Raw genomic sequence first — 21,447 nt, 5'->3', positions numbered from 1 at the left:
TATTGGCCAGGCGTGTTCTTTGTTATATGCAGGACATCAATATCGGTAGGATGTTTAACGTATTGATAAAATGGAGATGGTTAAGAAGCACATGACATTGTATCGGCCCACAATGGTTATTGTCCATACATAGCTTGGAAATGTTCAACTAACAGTTTAGGCTATAACCAGTGTTCATATTGTAGTTGCACCACTGGCATGCAGGTCAAGCTTGTAGAATTAAACTATTGGAGATTAGCCCAATCTTTAGGGTTAGCTCACGATCAGGGAGAAGCTTTTAGTATCCGATATCGGTTGTGAATCTATGTTAATTTTCCAAAACGGGCAATCGATGACATTTCCAGAGGAAGTTTGTGAGACATATGACAACTGCAAGAAATAACGAATTTGGACAATGAAAGAAGGTATAAATTAATTAGATCAATCGAAGAAGTATGTACTTCGGTTTGTTTTCCCGGTGTTAACGAGGATATGAAAGTGTATAAATAACAATGGAACAATTTATATACAGTACTACCCAACTTTACTCCACCAAGAGGAAAATCCTCGGACTAAATTATACAATATTTCCCTATTTGTTTGATGAAAAAAAAGATTTACCGTGGAAACAAATCTCCGTGGGGTAATTATGTCACACCCACACACACTAATTGCTATGGAAAACTTAACCATAATACTCTAACTGGTAGATACAAATGGTTATATTACCTGCAAAAAAATTATACTTTCAAATGCTTTCTGATATCTTTTTTTGTATACATCTACAGATCTACTGAAAATATGCCTCGGGTAAGCATTGTAAACTATTGTGACATAAGATGCAAATATAAGTCTAGATCTGAGACTGTGACGTATCGATACAATGCAGCAGTTAAAGACCGTATTTTCCACTATGTAAATTGTAATTTCCAACTTCCTCGGTAAGTTTTTTTTTTTTTTTTTTTCCTGCGGTTCCTTAGAATTGCCACAATGGTGCCTTCGCAATCTTTATCCGAAGGTTTTTTTTTATTTTCAGTTAACCCGCCAAACGCTCGGCTTCATTTCTCCCCCACAGAATCACAAGGAATTCTAACCTTTCCCACCCAAACCCCCGCAATTAAATTTCTACTACCAACCACTATTTATATATCCCCTTCAATCCCCAATCCTTGTGATTTTTCATAACTTTTTCAAAACCAGGATTCTTCTTTTAACAAACCAAACTTGCCCTATTTATTTATTTTTTTTTGTTAAATAGATCTCCAATATTATGTCGCAATTGAACTTTAAAGACAAGGTTGTCATCATCACCGGTGCCGGTGGTGGATTAGGTAAATACTACTCCCTTGAATTTGCCAAAAGAGGTGCCAAAGTTGTTGTCAACGATTTAGGTGGATCTCTTGAAGGTCTGGGTGGTAACTCCCGTGCTGCCGATGTTGTTGTTGAAGAAATTGTCAAGAACGGTGGTGTTGCCGTTGCTGATTACAACAATGTCTTAAACGGTGAAAAAATTGTTGAAACTGCCGTTAAGAACTTTGGCACTGTTCATATCATTATTAACAATGCTGGTATTTTAAGAGATGCATCCTTCAAGAAGATGACTGAACCAAACTTCAAGTTGGTCTTAGATGTTCACTTGAATGGTGCTTATGCCGTCACCAAGGCTGCTTGGCCATACTTCCAAAAGCAAAAGTATGGTAGAATTATTAACACTTCTTCCCCTGCTGGGTTATACGGTAACTTTGGTCAAGCCAACTATTCTGCTGCCAAGTCTGGTTTATTAGGTTTTGCAGAAACTTTAGCCAAGGAAGGTGACCGTTACAATATCCACGCTAATGCCATCGCTCCATTAGCCAGATCAAGAATGACCGAATCTATTTTGCCACCTCCAGTTTTGGAAAAGTTGGGTCCTGAAAAGGTTGCTCCTTTAGTCTTGTACTTGTCCCACGATTCTAGTAACGTCAATGGTAAGTTCTTTGAAGTTGCCGCTGGCTTCTATGCTCAAATCAGATGGGAAAGATCTGGTGGTATTTTGGTTAAGCCAGACCAAACATTCACTGCTGAAATTGTCGCCAAGAGATTCCAAGAAATTATCGACTTCAATGATTCCAAGAAGCCAGAATACTTGAAGAACCAAACACCAATCATGTTGAATGATTACCCAACTTTGGTTGCTGAAGCCAAGAAGTTACCTCCTAACGATGCCACTGGCGCTCCTAAAGTTTCACTTGCTGGTAAAGTTGTCTTGATCACTGGTGCCGGTGCTGGTTTAGGTAAGGAATACGCTAAGTGGTTTGCCAAGTATGGTGCCAAGGTTGTTGTTAACGATTTCAAGGATGCTTCCCAAACCGTGGCTGAAATCAAGGCTGCTGGTGGTGAAGCCCATGCTGATGAACACGATGTCGCTACTCAAGGCCAACAAATCATTGACAATGTTATTAACAAGTATGGTACCATTCATGTCTTGGTTAACAATGCTGGTATTTTACGTGATCGTTCATTTGCTAAGATGTCCAGAAAGGAATGGGATGATGTTCAACAAGTTCACCTTGTTGGTACTTTTAACTTGTGTAGATTAGCCTGGCCATACTTCAATGACCAAAAATACGGAAGAATTGTCAACATTACTTCAACTTCTGGTATTTATGGTAACTTTGGTCAAGCCAACTATTCCCTGGCCAAGGCTGCCATTTTGGGTTTCACCAAGACTCTTGCTATTGAAGGTGCCAAGAACAACATCAAGTGTAATATTGTTGCTCCTCATGCTGAAACTGCCATGACTTTGACTATTTTCAGAGAAGAAGACAAGAACTTGTACCATGCTGATCAAGTTGCTCCATTGTTGGTTTACTTGGGTTCTGAAGAAGTTCCAGTCACTGGTGAAACCTTTGAAATTGGTGGTGGTTGGATTGGTAACACCCGTTGGCAAAGAGCTAAGGGTGCTGTCTGTAAGGAAGATGTTACCACTGTTGAATTTGTTCGTGACCACTTGAATGAGATCACCGACTTTAGCCAAGTTGAAAATCCAAAGTCTGCTACCGAATCTTCTATGGCTATCTTGTCCGCTGTTGGTGGTGATGACGATGATGATGAAGACGATGACGATGACGAAGAAGAGGATGAAGAAGAAGAAGAAGAAGATGACCCAGTCTTTAGATTCAACGACCGTGATGTTATCTTATACAACATCTCTCTTGGTGCTGACACTACTCAATTGAAATATGTTTATGAAAACCATTCCGATTTCCAAGTTATCCCAACTTTTGGTCATTTAATTACCTTCAACTCAGGTAAATCTCAACATTCATTTGCCAAGTTATTGAGAAATTTCCAACCAATGATGTTGCTTCATGGTGAACACTACTTGAAGGTTCACAAATGGCCTCCTCCAACTGAAGGTGCCATTGAAACCACTTTTAACCCATTGGCTGTTACTCAAAAGGGTACCAACACCATTGTCGTTCATGGATCCCAATCTGTTGATGTCAACACCAAGGAAGTCATTTACTCCAACGAAGCTACTTATTTCATTAGAAACTGTCAAGGTGACACTAAGGTCTACGGAGAACGTCGTACTTTTGCTACTGAACAATTCAATGCTCCAAAGCGTCAACCAGACTACCAAGTTGATGTTCCTATAAGTCCACACTTAGCTGCTTTGTACAGATTAAGTGGTGACCGTAACCCATTACATATCGATCCTGATTTCGCCAAGGGTGCCAAATTCCCTAAGCCAATCTTGCACGGTATGTGTACCTACGGGTTGTCCGCCAAGGTCTTGATTGACAAGTTTGGTATGTTTGATGAAATCAAGGGTAGATTTACTGGTATTGTTTACCCAGGGGAAACCTTGCGTGTTTTCGCTTGGAAGGAAGGGGAAATTGTTATTTTCCAAACTCATGTTGTTGATAGAGGTACTATTGCCATTAATAATGCTGCTATTAAATTGATTGGAAATCCAAAATCAAGAATTTAAGAGAAGTGTATTTATGTTTTTATAGTATATATATCTTGTTTGAATATGACTTTAGTTAAGACTGAACTGTAGATACTGAGAAAGTCTAGTTTAACCTTAGATCCGCTGTTCTTCTATGGGTGATTACATCAATACAAGGCTGAAACATCGAGATAAGGTTGCTAGTCAATGGTTGCAAAGCCAAAGTTTAGGTTCTGCAGATCCAACTATCTTCACGTGCAAATAGAACTAAAGCAACTGTTTCAAAAATGTGAGGACTAGTACTAACCTGTAAACTTTGAAACAATTATATATAAATTGGACTGTTTGGCCCGATAATAGTTATATCTACCTAAAAGTCTGAAACCACCAATATCTCCAAAATAGGGAAAATATTAAGAACACTTCTTCATTAGGCTAATTCCATAACATGTAAGGTCTTGTACGTCCTTCAAACTCGTATTTATCCAAAACCTTATTCTAAACCAAACTTTATTTGTTTTGCTACTACTCTTTACTTGTTTTAGCTGTTTGGGGGCACCATCGTCCTTTCCCATTAGGGCAAGTCCTAGTTCAATCTTTTTTTTTTTTTCAAAAATTTCACCATGTATATCACCTTAAATTTATTACAACTGAGGTGAGTGAAGGGCTGCGCCTGGTCTACATTCGCTTCAATCCATAAACTTCATTACTATACTCTATATGCAATTGTCTACTCTTCGTCACCTTCATCTATATCCAAATCAGCAAAACTGTACAAGCCTACACTACTAGACAACCGTCCATGACGGTATCGCTTAAGCATAGTGCACTCCACGGGCGTGTCATTAATAGGATCGATCAATTCTGTAGAATCGGCTTCACACGAATTCGGAGTGAGAATCTGCATCGACAATGGCGACGAAATTAACGAAGATATGTCGGAAGATGATGATGGTTGCACAGGCCAATTTCTCTTGATGGGGAACTTAAAGGAGGAAATCGTCGGGTTTGATACGCGTGTGGTTTTTGGTGGTTTCGGCAATGGCTTTTCGAAATCACACGAGGGCGAGGACGAGGATGAGTAGCCATCAGTTAGGGATTCATTAGAGGAAAAGAACCCATTGTCGGAAAATGAAGATGTCGACGAGTTTATAGTTAATGTAGGTCTGGTGTTACGGAATGACGTGGATGGTGGAAGGAACTCATCAAAGAGCGACGTTGGCTGGGTTGTAGGTGATAATAATAATGAAGTAGATGAAGTAAACATTGATTGTTCAAATGAAAATGTAGATGCCCGACTAAGTCTCGAGGAGATGACTTTAGAATTTGATCGTTGTCGTTTTACGACTTTTCCTGTAGTTGTAGTATTGGTAAATGATTGTGAACGAGTGTGTAAATTGGTTGGACTGGTGATTTCCGTATTATTAGTAATGAACGATTTTGCTCGTACTAATTTACTATCTTGTCTAACCTTGTGTAACTGATCAGCACAATTTGATTCATGATTAAGATCCTTCATCTCAACATAGCCTTGCGGGTGACATAAATAAGGATACTTCATAAAGAAACCCTTGTATCCGCTTTCAAGAATGACAATGTCAGGATATGTCAAGTAAGGGTATAATTCACTATTGGCCATTCGATCGCATTTACGTAAATGTCTAGCCATTATGGGGCCTCTGAACACGCTAAATTCACAATGAAACACAATTAAACGTTTGATGTTACTTGGAGACATTGACGAAAGAAACTTTGTTTCAAGTTCTTGCTTGGTAGATAAATTGATCGCACCTATAATATGTCCACCTTCAAACTCATAGTCAAATCTACAATCGATAATAATACACTCGTCGAATTCCGATTTATGCAGTCCATGAAGAATATGATACAATTGGTCCGCGTCTATTCTGGGAAGTGAGTCTGTGTCCAGGATGCTTGTTATGATGTTGGTATGTTTCAAATGAGAATTGTCTGACTGAAATTGGTAATTCTCAAACTCCTTCGATGTCTGGCACATGGAGTGAAATCGACGAACTGTGGGTTTGGCAGGAGTGGGCAGGGTAACGTTGATGGTTTCAAACGTGTCGTCTTCCTCAGTTGACTCTTGGTCGGACTCGTCTTTATGAGTATGCAAAAACAGTTTGGAAAGTTCATTTATGGATCTTGTGAATGACTTTGTAGATGTAGTGAGTGATTTCTTCACGGGTATAACTAAATTAGACAAATTTGCAAATGGTTGTCGTCTGAAAAGTGGCGATGACGATGTATGATGGTCATCTTCCTCATCGTCGTAATCATCGTCCTCTTCTTCGTATGCTTCGTCGTCAAGTGATACCAGATCACTGCTGGGCATGGGGAAACGACGAGGACGTGTGTGATTTCGTTTTATGGTCGGAGAAGTCGTGGTAGTACACGTCATAATCAACGTGTATTAATTAAAAAGGAATGAATGTGGCTGAGGAAAATCTTGTTAAAAAAAAGAAAAAAAAACGGTCTAAGCTCTTCGTAATATATGTTAGCCAGTTAGCCTTTCCCCATTACCTGCTTAGCGGCAAGTTTCTGAATGGAGTGATTTTAATGTGCAAAAATTTAGTGCGTCCTGCCTAAGGGTAACCACAGCAACTTTACTTTCCAACTGCCAAATAAAGGAATGTAGACGAAAAAACTTTGACACACAAGACAAAAAAATATTATAATGGGTTAATCGAATACCCTGGTAACGAACGACGAGTGATCTGTGGTGTATAAGCTTCAACAGTCTGAAGAAACAGTGGGAAAACACGAATAAACAAAAAGTTCTACCAAACAATCACGGGTTTATTTATGGTAATGATTTGCGTCTCCCTGTTTCAGATAACCTGAAATTTTTCAAATCTATAAGTTAAAAAAAAACAATCAGAACTAAACTGCAAATTTCCTAAAACATAAACACCCAAAACAAAACAAACTTTTTTTTTTTAAACTAAAAAAAAAAAGAATTGGTGTCACTCTTATTGTTTAGTTATTATAAACTAAAAGGGTAGTTTCGGTGTCATCACTTTTAGACACGACTGACTTGAAACGGCAGCCAAGACTAGATTTCTTTAATAATGAGCCGTGGTAAAAAGAAAAATACAACCATGGTACTTGTTTCTATTATTTACTTCTTACGGCTCATAGCTATTGATCGTAGTCAGGTAAACAAATAGTGAAGGGGGAAAAACAGCGCAACACCCCACAACAAGGCGGCTATATTTCCAGGACCCAACTTAAAGCGGTGTACATCTCCATACCGCAAAAAAAGGTCATCTGTAACGTAACTCTATTTTTAGGATCATGCATTGGAAATGAACTTTGTTTTGTTGTATTTCTTGGCTATTGTAGGAGGGGATAATTGGTAATATTTTGCGAGATTGGCTGCGAAATACATTCGTTTTTTCTTGGTCGAACACTAATAATGCAATCCCTAAACCAGATCCAGTCATTCATGAAGCTGCAATAAATGACTGCCAAGATAATCCATTTATCACCGCCAAGATATGTGGGGAATAAGCTGCTAGTATCTGCCTAGGTTTAGCACGGTATGTGCATGACCTACTGGATCATCGACGCCAGTTTTCCCCAGGAGATTTGTCTAGATCTGCACTTACATACTTATAATGTGTGACCAGTTTGTACCGATATGGTATTATAAACTGGTATGTAAACAAATGGAAAGCAACTTACAAGAATAACTTCCTCATTAGGTTGTGTATTGTTTTCAACAACAGTAAGCAACATCATGCCTCAAACCTTAATATTATACAGGAAGGAAAATTGTGTGACAATGAGTATTAATTACAACGCCCCTTCCTTTGACTGCGTGCTCTCAAGGTGATACAGAACAAAGAGTTGAATGATATGAGTGTTAAAGGTACTTCCACATAAATACATATTCTATTAATCTATATTATCTAAATAGTCAGACATCCCATTATAATTCCTAATCATAGACTCATCAAATATTAAAGTATCTTCCTCTTCCTCCTCAGGTTCTTCCTTTTTTTCGTCCCTCAGACCTCGTTTGTAGTGAGATCGTGGGCTGTAATCATCAGCAGTTAAATATCCGTTCAAATTTAAACTACTGGAACTACTAGAAATTGAGTTTTTTCTCGATGGACTTAACTTAGGAGTTGTCGATTTATGCATCGATGGAGGCGGTATTAAATCTAACTCACCAAAATCACGAGTCAATGACAGGATAGTTGGTTTCGAATCACTAACAGCAGGCAGTGATTCATTATTATTATTATTATTATTATTGTTATTATTATTAAAGTATCGTTTCATGGGACTGAAATATGCAGAACTTGGCGAACTCTCTCCAATTATGAATGAATGTGCCGATGACGTCAAGTCAAGTTGTGGTGGTAATGGTTTAACTATAGGTGATGGCGAATGGATTTCAGCTAATATATCAGTGGTGTCAAAATCTTCCTCCTCTACACTTCCCATGGATGAGGAATCATCAAGGTATGAATCAAGCAAATCATCAACATGCTCTAGGCTTATGTTTGCTCTATCGACAGAGCTAGACGAGGCATTTATCGAACTAGCAGGAACTGAAGGTAACGTAGGTTTGGTAGTCTTTTGTTTTGAAAAGAATTTCTTTATTCGTGAAGGTAATCCTTGACTATGCTGGTGGATATAAGGATTATTAAATTTTCTATATTTGTATTTCTCATTATCATTCAAGTCAAATGTAGTAAACAGATGTAGTTTAACTTGGGCCAATGTCATTCGATCGTTTGGATCCTTGGCAAGCAAGCACTTGCATAAATTTTTAAACAGAATTAATTCTTGCATATCACTGGCGGTACACTTTGATGATTGTCGTACTCGAGGGAACTTTAATTCTTGAGTCAAGATATTCTTACACATTTCAAATTCATTATTACCACTAAATGGCAAATCATTAAACATAAGGGCATATATAGTGACCCCTAAACTCCAAATATCCATCCTATAGTCAATAACTTTATTAAGCTGATGGTTGGAATTGTTTATCATGGAATATCTGTTATTTATGAAACTGCACAACTCGGGACCATAAAATGCCGGGGTACCCATGGTTTTGCCAAGTTCACTCATATCTTGTTCATTTTCAAATATTACACTAACACCAAAATCAGATATCTTGATGGTATTATCACTGGAAATTAATAAGTTCAGCGGTTTTAAATCTCGGTGTATTATCCGTTTGAAATGAAGGTATTCTAACCCAAGAACAACATCACGAAGGATTTTGTTTAGGGTCAATGGTGGATCCCTTTTCGAGGTATATTTTTCATAATAATGGTTATAATTTTTCCAGTCAATTTCCCCAAACTTGCAGTATTCCAAAATTAATAAGATCTTGTCGAATTTGGTGTCATCTATTACTTGATACAATTTTACAACATTGGGATGATTACATTCATGCATGATTTGAATTTCTCGTTTGATCTTGGTGATGGGTGAAACATAATTCTTGGTAAGGAGCCGAGATTTATCTATTCGGTTTATAGTCTTAATGGCAACGTAATCACCATTAGTTGTGCTCTGACCTAGGAGGACTTTCCCATATTGACCCTGGCCTATTTTCTTGACGATTTTGTATTGATTATTTATAACTTTCTTATGGGATTTGGGATCAAGGTCTATTGTTAGCCTTGTAGTAGTAGGCGGCATGGTCCGTATATATCGCTAAAATAAACAAGTAAAATCAATGTGCGGGAAATTTTATATATAGTATAGCAGTAGCGTGATAGTAGGCATTGATTTGCAGAAAGAAATGTGTTGATAAAAAAAGAACAGTCTAAACGCGTAATTAAATTTTTTGTGTTATTGTTTTTTTTTCTCTTAGTAATAATTACTAAACGATATATAATCAATCAAATAATGGACTAATCAGTTAGTAATGCTAGTGATATGAATCATCAGTATGTTATAAAATTGTCTATATCACCAAAAATGTCGTTGCTGGCCATTATATGTCTACTTAAACTAAGTGTATCTAAGGATTCTTGCGTTTGCAACCAACTTTGGTTTCAACCTGTTCTGTGTACACTGCAGTTACAACAAACAATAGTTGGGCTTCCTGTAATCATTAATATTACTGAAAGAGAATTGAAGGACAATGAGAGAAGGTGTATCACTTGAACGAGTTAAATCGTGTGTTGACTAAGTTAGGTTTCGGGATTGTTATAGCCAAAACTGACATAACAAACACGAACTTAAGATAGCGCAATCCAGGGCTTGTCTCATTCAAGAGCTAGGACCATTTCCCATATTCTTATAAATTGGCCAGTAGTAGTGTTACTAACATGTTCCAGTCAGTCAAGTTTGTGTTAATAGCAGTCAACACTACAACTATCATCCTATTCATCCGTCAAACCTTTCACTTCATCATAGTAGATTTGACTGCTGTAATTACCCTGTTTGATTCCTTGTTTTTGTTTTGGTAAGTCTTTATTAACTATTGAAAATAGGACTTCCACAAGCAATACAAAACAAAACAAAAAAACAAAAACAGAAATCCAACTTGGTTAGATTGGCAGCAAACAAATATACTGTGATGCGTTGTTGGATTTGATGGATGGCCAAGATGTCGACCTTTGCTGAAGTTAGAAACAAACAGCCTGTGCAATTCATAAGTAAACGTAAGGATATAAAATGTGCTAATTTATTCCCATATAAAACTATTAATAATACATTATTAAAATCACATAAACTTTTATTTTAGGCTCAAAAATACTTCTATATTGTATTAACAACTGTGGGGCCAGATACTAGTGCAGGTGATTATTTAGGTCTCAAACCTAATAAGTTGGGTACATATTTAAATGACAATAGCAGAAAGCCTATTCTTTAGCTCCAGGCAAATCTGGTGGTATTTCATACATTTGAACACTTGGAGCATGATTCAAATATCGTAACTGTTCTAAAACTTCTTGGGTTATACTTTCCAAATATTTCTTCAGATTCTTATTATCAATTCTTCCTTCTAATTGTGGATGCAAGGAATAGTCAGGACCAAACCATTGATAAGTTGGTAAATAATTCGGGATTTTTGCATCTAGAGTGACATCATTCAATACTGAAGTTTCATAACACCATAATCTTGAAACATTTCTTGGGGTATACCCACCACCACCAAGCACCAACATTGGTATTCCAAACGATTTCACAAACTTCACACATTCACCATGGGCTCGAATATTCAAATTAAAACATCCCAATCTATCATAGCCCAAGGAATCAGCCCCACATTGCTGGACAATACAAGTAGGTTGGAATTTTGTAATTAATGGTTCAATAATCAGTTTGAACAATCGTATATAGGATTCATCATCTATACCATCACGCAACGGTACATTTATGGCATAATTCTTTCCTTTACCCAATCCTATTTCATCCACTGATCCTGTTCCAGGGAAAAATTCTCCATTATATTTATGAAATGAAACCGTCATTACTCTGTCGGTGGTATAAAATGCTTCTTGAACTCCATCTCCGTGATGTAAATCTATATCTATGTACATCACACGAGGATGTACTCTTAATAAATTGATTATACTTAGCACAATATCATTGACATAGCAGAATCCACTAGGTTCAAATTTCTTGGCATGATGTAACCCACCAGACCAATTTATGGCAATATCTGACATACCCGAGATTAATTTGCTCGTAGCATCAAGACTGGCACCAGCATATATCGCTGAATAATCGTACATTCCATCAAATACAGGACAATCATCTCCAATATTGAATTTTGCTAGTGTTTCTTCAGCGAGCTTTGCTGTTTTTTCAGGCGTGATGGTTCGTAAAAAATCAATATAATCTTCTGAATGAAACTCAAGTAGCTCCTCTTTAGTTGCCCTTCGTGGTGTATACAAATCCATTTTCTCATATAGCTTATATGATATCACGAGATGATCAGTTAACATAAGTCTGAACGGTTTCATAGGGTGGAAGGCTCCGTAATGGTACCCACTTACTTCAGGGTTGTAATGATATGATACATTTGTGGTAGTTTTCTTGTTTACTTGATAGAGCGGGGTATATTCCGTCGTCTTCTTATCCGTAGTAAATGTTTCCGTGTCCATCGCTAACTGGTATAGTTGTCAGCTTGTAATTATTTTCTTTTTCAAACTTGGCTGGTAAATATTGAGACATTTTGAAAATGTCGGGAGGCAAAAAAAAACCTGAGTGCGACATTTTGAAAATGTCTTTATGTTTTTTCTACCATCAAAATTATCGCCACCTGCAAAATTCCAACTATCTAACATTGCCACAACCATACACATATAATGTCCTCATCAGCAGCAGGTTTCGATAGACACATTACGATTTTTTCGCCCGAAGGTCGACTCTATCAGGTAGAATATGCATTCAAAGCCATCAATTCGTCCAACATCACTTCCATGGGTATCACCGGTACTGATTGTGCTGTATTAATTCTGCAAAAGAAAATACCAGATAAGTTACTCGACCCAGCCACCGTATCATACATGTTCAAAATCACGCCATCCATTGGTCTTGTCGCTACTGGGTCAATTGCTGATGCCAGAGCCCAGGCATTGAGAGCCAGGTCCGAAGCTAGTGAATTTAGATATAAATACGGTTACGAAATCCCCGTCGAAGGATTGTCCAAGAGATTGGCCAATTTATCTCAATTGTATACGCAAAGAGCATACATGAGACCACTCGGGGTTGCATTAACATTATGTCAGTTTGATGAAGAAGAAGGAAGAGGCCCACAAATATTTAAGTGTGATCCAGCGGGTTACTATACTGGGGTTAAGGCCGTGGCCACTGGTCCTAAACAACAAGAAGCTACTACTTATTTAGAAAAGAAGTTTAAGAAGGTTGATTGTATCAACGGTGATTGGAAGGAAACTGTAGAGTTTTCTATCATTGCCTTGAGTAATGTTGTTGGTACAGAATTTAGAAAGAATGATATTGAAATTGGTGTAGCTAGCAAGGATGGATTCCGTATTTTGTCCCCTGAAGAAATCGACGAAAGATTAGTGGCAATTGCTGAAAGGGATTAGCTCAAGTATTTACACTACACAAAATAAATATACTGAAACTTAGTATTTACTGTTCTCTATTTCAAGTCATTATATTTGAAGTAATAAACTACAAGGCGTAATATTAAAGTGTGTTTTCTTTTTGAATGCTATAAAATAATCCCTAATGCTATATTTTTACTCTATGCAGCCAACAGTTCGTTTCCTTACCAAACATAAGGAATAAACATGTAAGGACATTTTTCAAGATATCTGTCCCAATCCTTACCGTACTTCTTTTGGCACTTTCTTTGATCACGATAAGCTCTATGAACCAACACGATAAAGAAAAACACAGGGAAGAACCAAGGGAATGGTGAACTAAATCCACACATTAAGGCCCAGGTTAAAGTTTGAATGTAATCAGCAGTATAATGCATCTTTCTGGCATAGACATACCAACCGTCAGTTAATAATACAGAACCATTTTCGCACTTGATATACAGTGGGTTAACCAAATCGGAGTAAGGCAAATATGGGAATGTCTTTCTAAGAGTAGTGTTACCGGCCATTGTTCTTCTGAAACTATTCTTTTGACGGTTACCAGTATCAAAGAAGTAGTAAGCAACAGTAAGAACAACAAACAACAAGATGTTGTAATAGACTGGCCATTGATATTCTTTTGGTTCATGGTATGCCAAGAACAAAGTACAGTGACAATAAGTAAATGGGACACCAGCAATGTTCCAGAACAATAACATGAATCCAAACTTTTCATAAGCCATATCCCAAGTTGGGACAATCAATTCTTCACCTTTAGCACAGGCATTAGCATAAAGCCAATGGGCATACAAGACAAACACGGCCTGTGGGGAGACATAGCCATAGGTTTCATATTGTTTGAAGCACAAGGCTAATGAAGTGAAGAATAAGATAAACCATGGGATTCTAACTTCAAAGAACATCTTGAGATCAAGGTATTGTCCAATTCTTGGGTTTAATGGAGCACCCATAAACATATCGTAGATGTGGTTCCCGGTCATACGATGGTAATCACCAGTAACATAAAGACAAATCAAGTACAAGATAATGGAAAGGGAAATACCATAGAAAATTGCTGTGGTCATAATGGCCCCAAAATTGTCCAAAATAAAGGTAATTTTCCATAACCCAGTGAAATGTAATACCAACAGCAATACAATGGAAGTATAGAAACTCCAAATTGCATTACAAAAGTAAGGCAATTGACGATTGTTCAAATGGGTTAATGGTTGACCTTTTGTCCAAACACCAGGTAAAGTCAAGTAGAAAACAGCTTGGGTAACAATGAAAACAGTAAAGAATAACCATACTTTAAAAGAAGGTAATCCGTGTTCAACAAACAAATTCCACAAGTCAACGGTGATAAAGTCAGACCAGGATTGGTCAGCTGAAGGCCAGGCCGGTTTACCGTTGTAGAATTGTGCACTTAACCACATGTACCACATCAATAAAGGGAATCCAACCATCATCCCAATAGCACCTACTGGACCCCCGAATTCATATTCGATTTGATCCTTGGCAAGGTAGCCTCTGGGAGGTTGTGGAGTAGAGCTTTCAACCAAAGTAGTTTGGTCTTCCGAGGATTCAACAGACATGATTAACAAAAACTAGTTTGCTTGTCGTAGTGGAAGAGTTGTTAAGTTTGGTTGTAGAATTGATTTGTTGTTGTTGTTTTGTCTCAAATTTCAGACAAGCAAGCAAAAAAAAAAAAAAAATATAATATGACATGTCGCCTAAACGACATATACGAGAGTTACATTACCGCGGTGCACGTAAACGACGCCATCAATTTGACAAGCTCATGTTTCTTCAGATCAAATTTAGCACTAAAGAGGCTAAGCTGGGCTTGGACTTTGTTGGGGCTTCAGCATGAAAGCATCGATTTCAAGTCGATAACGGTTTGCAGCACTAGCTGGGCTGCATATTCCTGTTAGACATTTTGGCGGTACGAGCGGATTTTGGAGGTCTAGAAGTGTGTCAGACTTTGTGCAACAACAACAACAAAAATAATGTTGCTATTGTTTCCTTGAACAAGCAACTACCAAATCAGTCGTACACATTACGTCACTTCCCATACTACTCGTTCCGAACATCCATTGCTTAGCCTGAAAGCTCGTATAAGTAAGATGCTGCAAAAAAAAAAAAAGATAAACATTACAGTGATAAATCTACACAACATTATCTTGACTTTGGGATCACTCCCCTCTATAAATTACTCTTACATATATAACTACAAAAACTAACAAAATGGAATTACTTCCGGATGATCTACAAGGTCAACGTCACCCCTTCTTAATTTCTTCACCATTTCTAATGCCATTATTGAACTTCCATTACCTAATTTGAACAATCCTGTAAAATAAAGTTCGATTTGCTCAAACTCAATATCTTGGTTAAGAATCCTACTAAGTCTTCCCACAGGCGATTCAATCATGATCGCACTGGCAGTGAATAATCTGCTAGGCAAGTAAAAATTTTCACTTTCAGCAAGGATTTCCTCGGTGATTTGATTCTCTGGCAGTTTCCGCTTGATGAAAAACATCGATGCCAACATTTTCTGCTTTAACTCTTCTATTAATGGGTGGTGTCGAGGGAGTAGAAGTAACCCTGGAGTGGTAAAGGTACGTAACATCATTTCATCAATGACTAATTGTTCATTCATATCATACCATGAATAGTATGTGTTTCCGTCCTTGGCAAAACACGAAGAAGGCAAGGTTAGCTTGTCGACTCCGGTGTATTCGGGATGGGCTGCTGATTCAATTGGGATTGAATAATCCTGTTTATTCACTTTTGGAACAAAATAATTGTTTCTGGCCTTATCTATTAATGACATGATTTTAATAATCATACTTCCTGATACTTGATAAGTGGGGTTCTCTCTTAACAAATCTAAACATTTGGTGATCTCATCTATAATTTGAACAATCTCAATTGTAAATCCAATAAATAAATTAATCTGACTTGGAATAGGTAAATTGGAATCAGTTATCATTCCAATTTTAACCAATGCATCGTGATACTCTGGATTAGATCCACGGTTAAAATACCCCGTTTCCAACCATAATCTGCTTGTATCTGATACATCAAGTTTTGAATCGATTTCTATGATATTAGTACCACTACCAACGTTCTTCTTGTGAAACTTTAAGGTACCTCCTAAGGGATCATTCAATTCTGCCAGGGATTCAATTGCAAAGAACCAGGTTTTCGCTAATGCCAACCCGTCACTCATATACCCTTGACTTCTTGTGATTTTTGTATATTGCATAAGTAAATCTTTAACATGACGAAGATGTGATTTCCAATTGGTACTTCTTCTGCTTGATTCTTTTCTTAAATATGTAGTTGCTGTGAATATCAGCGCAAGTAATAACACCGTAAGTAACAATTTCTCAAAATCAACCATAATAGTTCCGTTATCCATAAGTTTATGGCTGCTTCCTTCTGGGAACGCTTCGCTCAAGTATCGTAAACTTTGACTAATGTATAATTCTCGATACTTGTTATGCTCTTCATTTCTTGTCTTTATATATTGGAATGTGGCTGAACATGCGAGCATAGAATAAAGCAAATAAGGGCATCCTTTCAGATACTGAAGTAGAATCCTAATTACAGGGTTGGAAGTTGGATTGGCAGAATAAGGAAATATATGATAGTTTAAATTGGTTTGTGTTAATGTATTCAAGTAGCCTTCATCAACCTGGGTCAGTTCTTTCAATGTACTAGCAAGAAGATCCTTATTGGTAACCTTTTCTTGCTGAAAGGGCGAGGATGAACTACTGGGGAAATTCAATTGGTCTAAGCCATTAGGATTAGGTGCTATAGCATTTAAAAGTTGATCAAAGTCTGTCAATTGGAATAAATCATGGGAATCGTGGATCAAACTGGTAGCATCATCAAATAAAAGTTGAAGATCATTGGGATCAACATTGGACAAGAACAAAGCATCATCATTAAGTGGATCCATCAAAGGGTCTGAATTTCCACTGCTATGGCTACTACTACCATCGGGTGTATTACTCATTGATTTGAACTCACCGGCACTATTATAAAACCTAATGGAAAGGGAATTGGGATTCGTTGCAGCAGGAACATTAGTTTTATATAAACATTGTTTTTTCATACGAACACAATAGATGCAACATGGTTTTGTTTCATCACACTTGATTTTCCGTCGTTTGCACTCTAAACACCCTCCTCGACTATATTTACGTTTCTTAATTATTGGCTTGTCCTTCTTGGGTTCCATATTTGCTATATTGTGGGGGATGGAATACTGTGGCCCATTTAGGAAATTGGAATTCCTTTTCCAAGAAATTTTGATCGTAATTATAAATAACCCGCGCTACCAACTTTTGACACATGCGAAGAAGTTTAATTAGGATTTGCATTGTTATTAATTCAGTAAATCAGATAGCACGGGTAATAGGTTTAGTTTGAATGAAATGTAAAAGAAACATGCTAACTAGAGTAACTACAGCGTATGATAACTGAACCAAAAATAATTCTACCTAGATGTGTACTTATCATATTTGCGTCACACCTTACTTAATCAAGACAATAATGGATATGTTTTTACCATAATTGAGATCATATATTTCGTTTTGATTGTTTTTATTTAATATCCCATCATGATTATTCACTGATCAGCTGCATCTGCAAACTCTGTAAACTTTATAATTGTTTCTGCAATTTTTTTCCAATTGCATCACCAACTCTAACAAAGTATTTCTTCTGCCCTTTCGGCTACGAGTCTTATTTGTGCCCTTCTGTCACCACCAGGTCTATACACACCTTCTTGTGGCGTGGGGATGTCTATGATGAGTCCTATCATCATGTTGATGTTCATCAACGGGTAAGTCATCATATCATCCATCAAAATCAAAATCATTCACTAAAAAACGACTGCCTGGAGAGTTTGTAGATTCGGTGACTCTCACACTTGCTCCTCACTCAGGAAATGTGTTGAGCATTACCTAGTCGAATCTGCTAGTCGCGAGCTAAAAGTGAGAAATCCCTCTTATTAGAACATCTCTCACTGACTAAGGAAGAGTAATTATAATAAGCTTGGCATAGTCTAGATAATCTTGGCATGATTTATACATATATACTATAACTATAGTTCCCATTTTGCCAACTCTTCATCCTTATCATCAACTAAACCAATATCAATAGAGCTAATATTAACCTCATTGCAAACAACACACAGTTGGGTCAACAATTCATCGAGTTCCTGCTTGACATCATTCTTTTGGTAATTGTGATAAATCTTTTTAAACTTGTAATTATTCTTTTGTTTGAAGTAATATCTAATCAAACAATCCTTGTGAATACCATGATGACAATTGCTAAAGTAGATAAACTTTCGTGATATAAGTACTTGATCACACAATTTACATGATTCACCTGGCTCAATAATAGAATAAACTTTTCCATTATCTGATTGGCGAAGCTGTTGCTTTAATTTGGTAGATATTTGTAACGATTCGTTCATTTCAAGTATTAACTGGTTAATTTTCGAATTGTATTCATTCATTGATTTTATAATCTCCAGCTTAAAGTTGTTTATCATGACATTTTCTGGGAATAGTGGAAGAAGATCTTTCAAACTTACAACATTAGTCAAGTCGAGAATATACGTAAGAACCTTATTAAGTTTATCGTCAGATTCGTCAATATCAGCTATCCCTACTTTTTTCCCTTCATAAACCCAATCAATTAAATGCTTGCTGAATTTAAGTACAAGCTTCTTATGAGTATTGTAATTGGACAGTTCCAACTTAATACTGGTGCTTTCTTCCTGTTGTTCTTGTTCACTCTTCTTGATGTAATCTTCATATTTGGTCAAGACAAATTCACCTAGATCGATTAAATCATGATCGAGTGCCAAATCCAATGCTTGTTCATACAAGTTTAATTCAATGAGTATAACAATCGCTGGATGGATTTGTTTATGGTTTATACAAAGTCGAAGAATAAACTGGGTGTCATAGTTATTGGTATAGTTGATAAACTTGATAACTGATTTGGTGGTGTCAGGATATTGAAGTAATAATGACAAGTAATGGTTATTCAATTGTTTGTTTTTGTATCCTTGTAAGTCATAGATCACTTTTTGAAGAAATTGTATGGCATAGTTGCTGGTGGTGCTGTGATTTTGTTTACAATATGACAAAATTGAAGGAAGAAACCTTTCATAATCTAGTTTGGTAAATCTTAGCCAGGTTTCAATGGTTACTTTTGGATAATTAAGGAGTAGTATAGTGGAGTACTGGTATACCAATTCATACTCATCACCAGTATAAATCTTTACTAATGTCTTTATTGAATTCAGCCAGTCTTGATTGTTAATGTAATACTTCAATATATATTGATAGTCTTGAATAAGTTCAGCGTAAGCCACTAGTTTATCCTTGCAATTTAAATCAATCATAATCTCATAAACTGTTTCCTTGTCAAAGTACTTGTAATTAGATTGTATAAACTGTTCCAATTGAGAGTCCTTTAGTCTTAATTGCAATTCAATTATCCAGCTACTCAATACAATCATTCTAATCTTATTGTGTTCACTCTTTGCCATATTAAATTTAATCAACAAATATTCCACAAGTAAACGTTGATTAGAACTTTCCAATAACATAAGACATATTTTCTCAAATGGTTCAGTCAGTTTTGCCAATATTTTAATCCCAGTCAATTGTAATTGAAGTAATTCTGGAGTATATTCGTCAATCCCGAATCCACCCTTGGTTAAATAGTCATATCCTTGTTTAATCAACACTAGGTCTTTTTGAAAGAATGAATTTTCTTGCTGCTCAAGCAATGCTAGTGCCTCGTTAAACTTTCCTAGCTTATAGTAGTCATACCAAATCAGAATTGATTCATTTTCAATAATTAATTCATAGATTGAGTTGGAAGTATAGATCCAATAAGTGCTGGATGTATAGTCAGCTGTTATTCCCAAAACCTTCCCGGTAATGTAATCTTTTAATTGTAGTTGTCTCATTGAATTAAGTTTAAGTTTGTTGAATATGAGTATATCCGTGTTGGTCAAGCCAATAAGGTGGTGTGAAGCTAAGACGAGGTTCTTTATTGGTTGTAATTGGTCAATCAGGGAAAGCCTTACTTTTTCGTCATTGCTATAGAATTGGCCAGTGCTGTTGACAAATACAAATTCACTCCCATTTGTCTCAAACAATTCTCCCTTGACTATAGGAGTGATTGTAGGATTTGTCTTGAACGTATTAAGCAATTCACCATATGTACAATCAAAATAATCCCAGGTATACAAGTTGCCAGTACCAACTATGTTAATTTGGTTATCAATACTAATTCCATAAACTGCATCCAACTTATACACTTGTTTTAGAAACTTATCATCGCGTTTCCTAAAGTCATTATGAGGTTTAAGCAACCCAAGGTAAACCTGACCTTCGCCAGAACCAACAAACACTGGTTCCTCTTTAGCAAATACCAATCTATCAAATTGAATGCCTTTTAACTTAGGCAATGGTTTCAATTGACTGTATGACTCATACAAGTAGTAATAACTCACATAATCAAGTTGAATAATCAAGTGTTGTCCATTGGGATGGAGCCACGCACTAGTTACTTTCCCAGTATCAACTCGGTATGTGTTCACTTGAGTTGGATTGTTTAAGTTAATCTTATATACAATTCCATCAAGTACAAGAAACATAAAGTTATTACATACTAGCAATTGTTGTAACTTGTAGTGCAATTCAAACTGTAATTGGACAGGTTCAATTTCAAAACTTGGTTGTTTGAGCTGCTGGGCTATTTGGTTATGCTGATGATCTAATGACGTTGATGTATATGTTGAACTAGAGTCGGCATGGCTGCCATTGACAGTGGCCATTTCTGTGAACCGAGTTGTCTGGAGTAGCTTCTTTAAAGGAAGTATTTTGGAGTAAGAAAAATGTCGCTATTAATACAGACCATGGTTTTGCCTTCACATAAACACGACATTTATAGTGAAGTTTTTCTACTCACTTTCCGAGGTTATTTGCGACATTTCTGGATGATTTCAGGGTGAAAAATGAGGAAAAGTATGTTTGTATAATATAATTTATGAATGTTGAACTCTGACCAATGAAGATCTTTCTCACTCCTGGACTTTCCTAGAAATTCTCCGGCTTAAAATCGGTTATAAATATCAGGGAAATTTCCTTTTGGATAGTTTGAATAGCTTTACAGAAATTAAATGAATTATGTATTGTCTGTTGTAGTAGGACATTGGTCGCTACCAAGTGACAAGTAAACCTGCTTCTGGCAATCATACTTTTTAAACAAGGCGTCAAATGAGCAAGGCACGCACTTGTTCTCAATTAGTAAATGTATGGTTAAAGATTTAGGATCTGAGAATTCTGTAGGTAAACAAACCGAGTATTATTTTTATGGGATGGTGCACTTAGGGATATTATAAGACAATAAGCCTAGGAAATTTATGAG

At 36.7% G+C, this 21,447-nt stretch overlaps 8 protein-coding genes across 8 annotated transcripts; 2 read left to right on the top strand and 6 right to left on the bottom strand. All coding sequences in view use genetic code 12, as the record gives it.

The window, feature by feature from the left end:
• Positions 1-1,249: 1,249 nt before the first annotated feature.
• On the top strand, positions 1,250-3,955 carry FOX2 (bifunctional hydroxyacyl-CoA dehydrogenase/enoyl-CoA hydratase; the record flags this gene model as incomplete). Its single annotated transcript, XM_007376031.1, has 1 exon — positions 1,250-3,955. The coding sequence occupies one exon, from the start codon at positions 1,250-1,252 to the stop codon at positions 3,953-3,955; it is 2,706 nt and encodes a 901-aa protein (XP_007376093.1).
• Positions 3,956-4,646: 691 nt separating this feature from the next.
• Positions 4,647-6,269, bottom strand: MIH1 (putative tyrosine protein phosphatase; the record flags this gene model as incomplete). The annotated part of the gene is made up of 1 exon (XM_007376030.1): positions 4,647-6,269. The coding sequence occupies one exon, from the start codon at positions 6,267-6,269 to the stop codon at positions 4,647-4,649; it is 1,623 nt and encodes a 540-aa protein (XP_007376092.1).
• Positions 6,270-7,834: 1,565 nt separating this feature from the next.
• Positions 7,835-9,679, bottom strand: SPAPADRAFT_154279 (serine/threonine protein kinase; the record flags this gene model as incomplete). The annotated part of the gene is made up of 1 exon (XM_007376029.1): positions 7,835-9,679. The coding sequence occupies one exon, from the start codon at positions 9,602-9,604 to the stop codon at positions 7,835-7,837; it is 1,770 nt and encodes a 589-aa protein (XP_007376091.1).
• A 906-nt stretch (positions 9,680-10,585) lies between these two features.
• HOS2 (histone deacetylase) lies at positions 10,586-12,037 on the bottom strand (the record flags this gene model as incomplete). Its single annotated transcript, XM_007376028.1, has 1 exon — positions 10,586-12,037. One exon carries the CDS (start codon positions 11,650-11,652, stop codon positions 10,777-10,779), a length of 876 nt encoding a protein of 291 aa, XP_007376090.1.
• Positions 12,038-12,200: 163 nt separating this feature from the next.
• ERG4 (delta(24(24(1)))-sterol reductase) lies at positions 12,201-14,595 on the bottom strand (the record flags this gene model as incomplete). The annotated part of the gene is made up of 1 exon (XM_007376026.1): positions 12,201-14,595. The coding sequence occupies one exon, from the start codon at positions 14,565-14,567 to the stop codon at positions 13,158-13,160; it is 1,410 nt and encodes a 469-aa protein (XP_007376088.1).
• SCL1 (proteasome core particle subunit alpha 1) lies at positions 12,229-12,972 on the top strand (the record flags this gene model as incomplete). Its single annotated transcript, XM_007376027.1, has 1 exon — positions 12,229-12,972. One exon carries the CDS (start codon positions 12,229-12,231, stop codon positions 12,970-12,972), a length of 744 nt encoding a protein of 247 aa, XP_007376089.1.
• A 616-nt stretch (positions 14,596-15,211) lies between the features above and the next one.
• On the bottom strand, positions 15,212-16,243 carry LYS144 (Lys144p; the record flags this gene model as incomplete). The annotated part of the gene is made up of 1 exon (XM_007376025.1): positions 15,212-16,243. The coding sequence occupies one exon, from the start codon at positions 16,241-16,243 to the stop codon at positions 15,212-15,214; it is 1,032 nt and encodes a 343-aa protein (XP_007376087.1).
• Positions 16,244-18,091: 1,848 nt separating this feature from the next.
• Positions 18,092-20,854, bottom strand: SPAPADRAFT_140331 (VPS18 family protein; the record flags this gene model as incomplete). Its single annotated transcript, XM_007376024.1, has 1 exon — positions 18,092-20,854. The coding sequence occupies one exon, from the start codon at positions 20,852-20,854 to the stop codon at positions 18,092-18,094; it is 2,763 nt and encodes a 920-aa protein (XP_007376086.1).
• Positions 20,855-21,447: the final 593 nt, after the last annotated feature.

Source organism: Spathaspora passalidarum, assembly GCF_000223485.1.
Source record: "Spathaspora passalidarum NRRL Y-27907 unplaced genomic scaffold SPAPAscaffold_5, whole genome shotgun sequence".
Classification (NCBI taxonomy): domain Eukaryota; kingdom Fungi; phylum Ascomycota; class Pichiomycetes; order Serinales; family Debaryomycetaceae; genus Spathaspora; species Spathaspora passalidarum.
The sequence above is the reverse complement of the archived record's forward strand: the minus strand, read 5'-3'. Positions and strand labels throughout refer to the sequence as shown.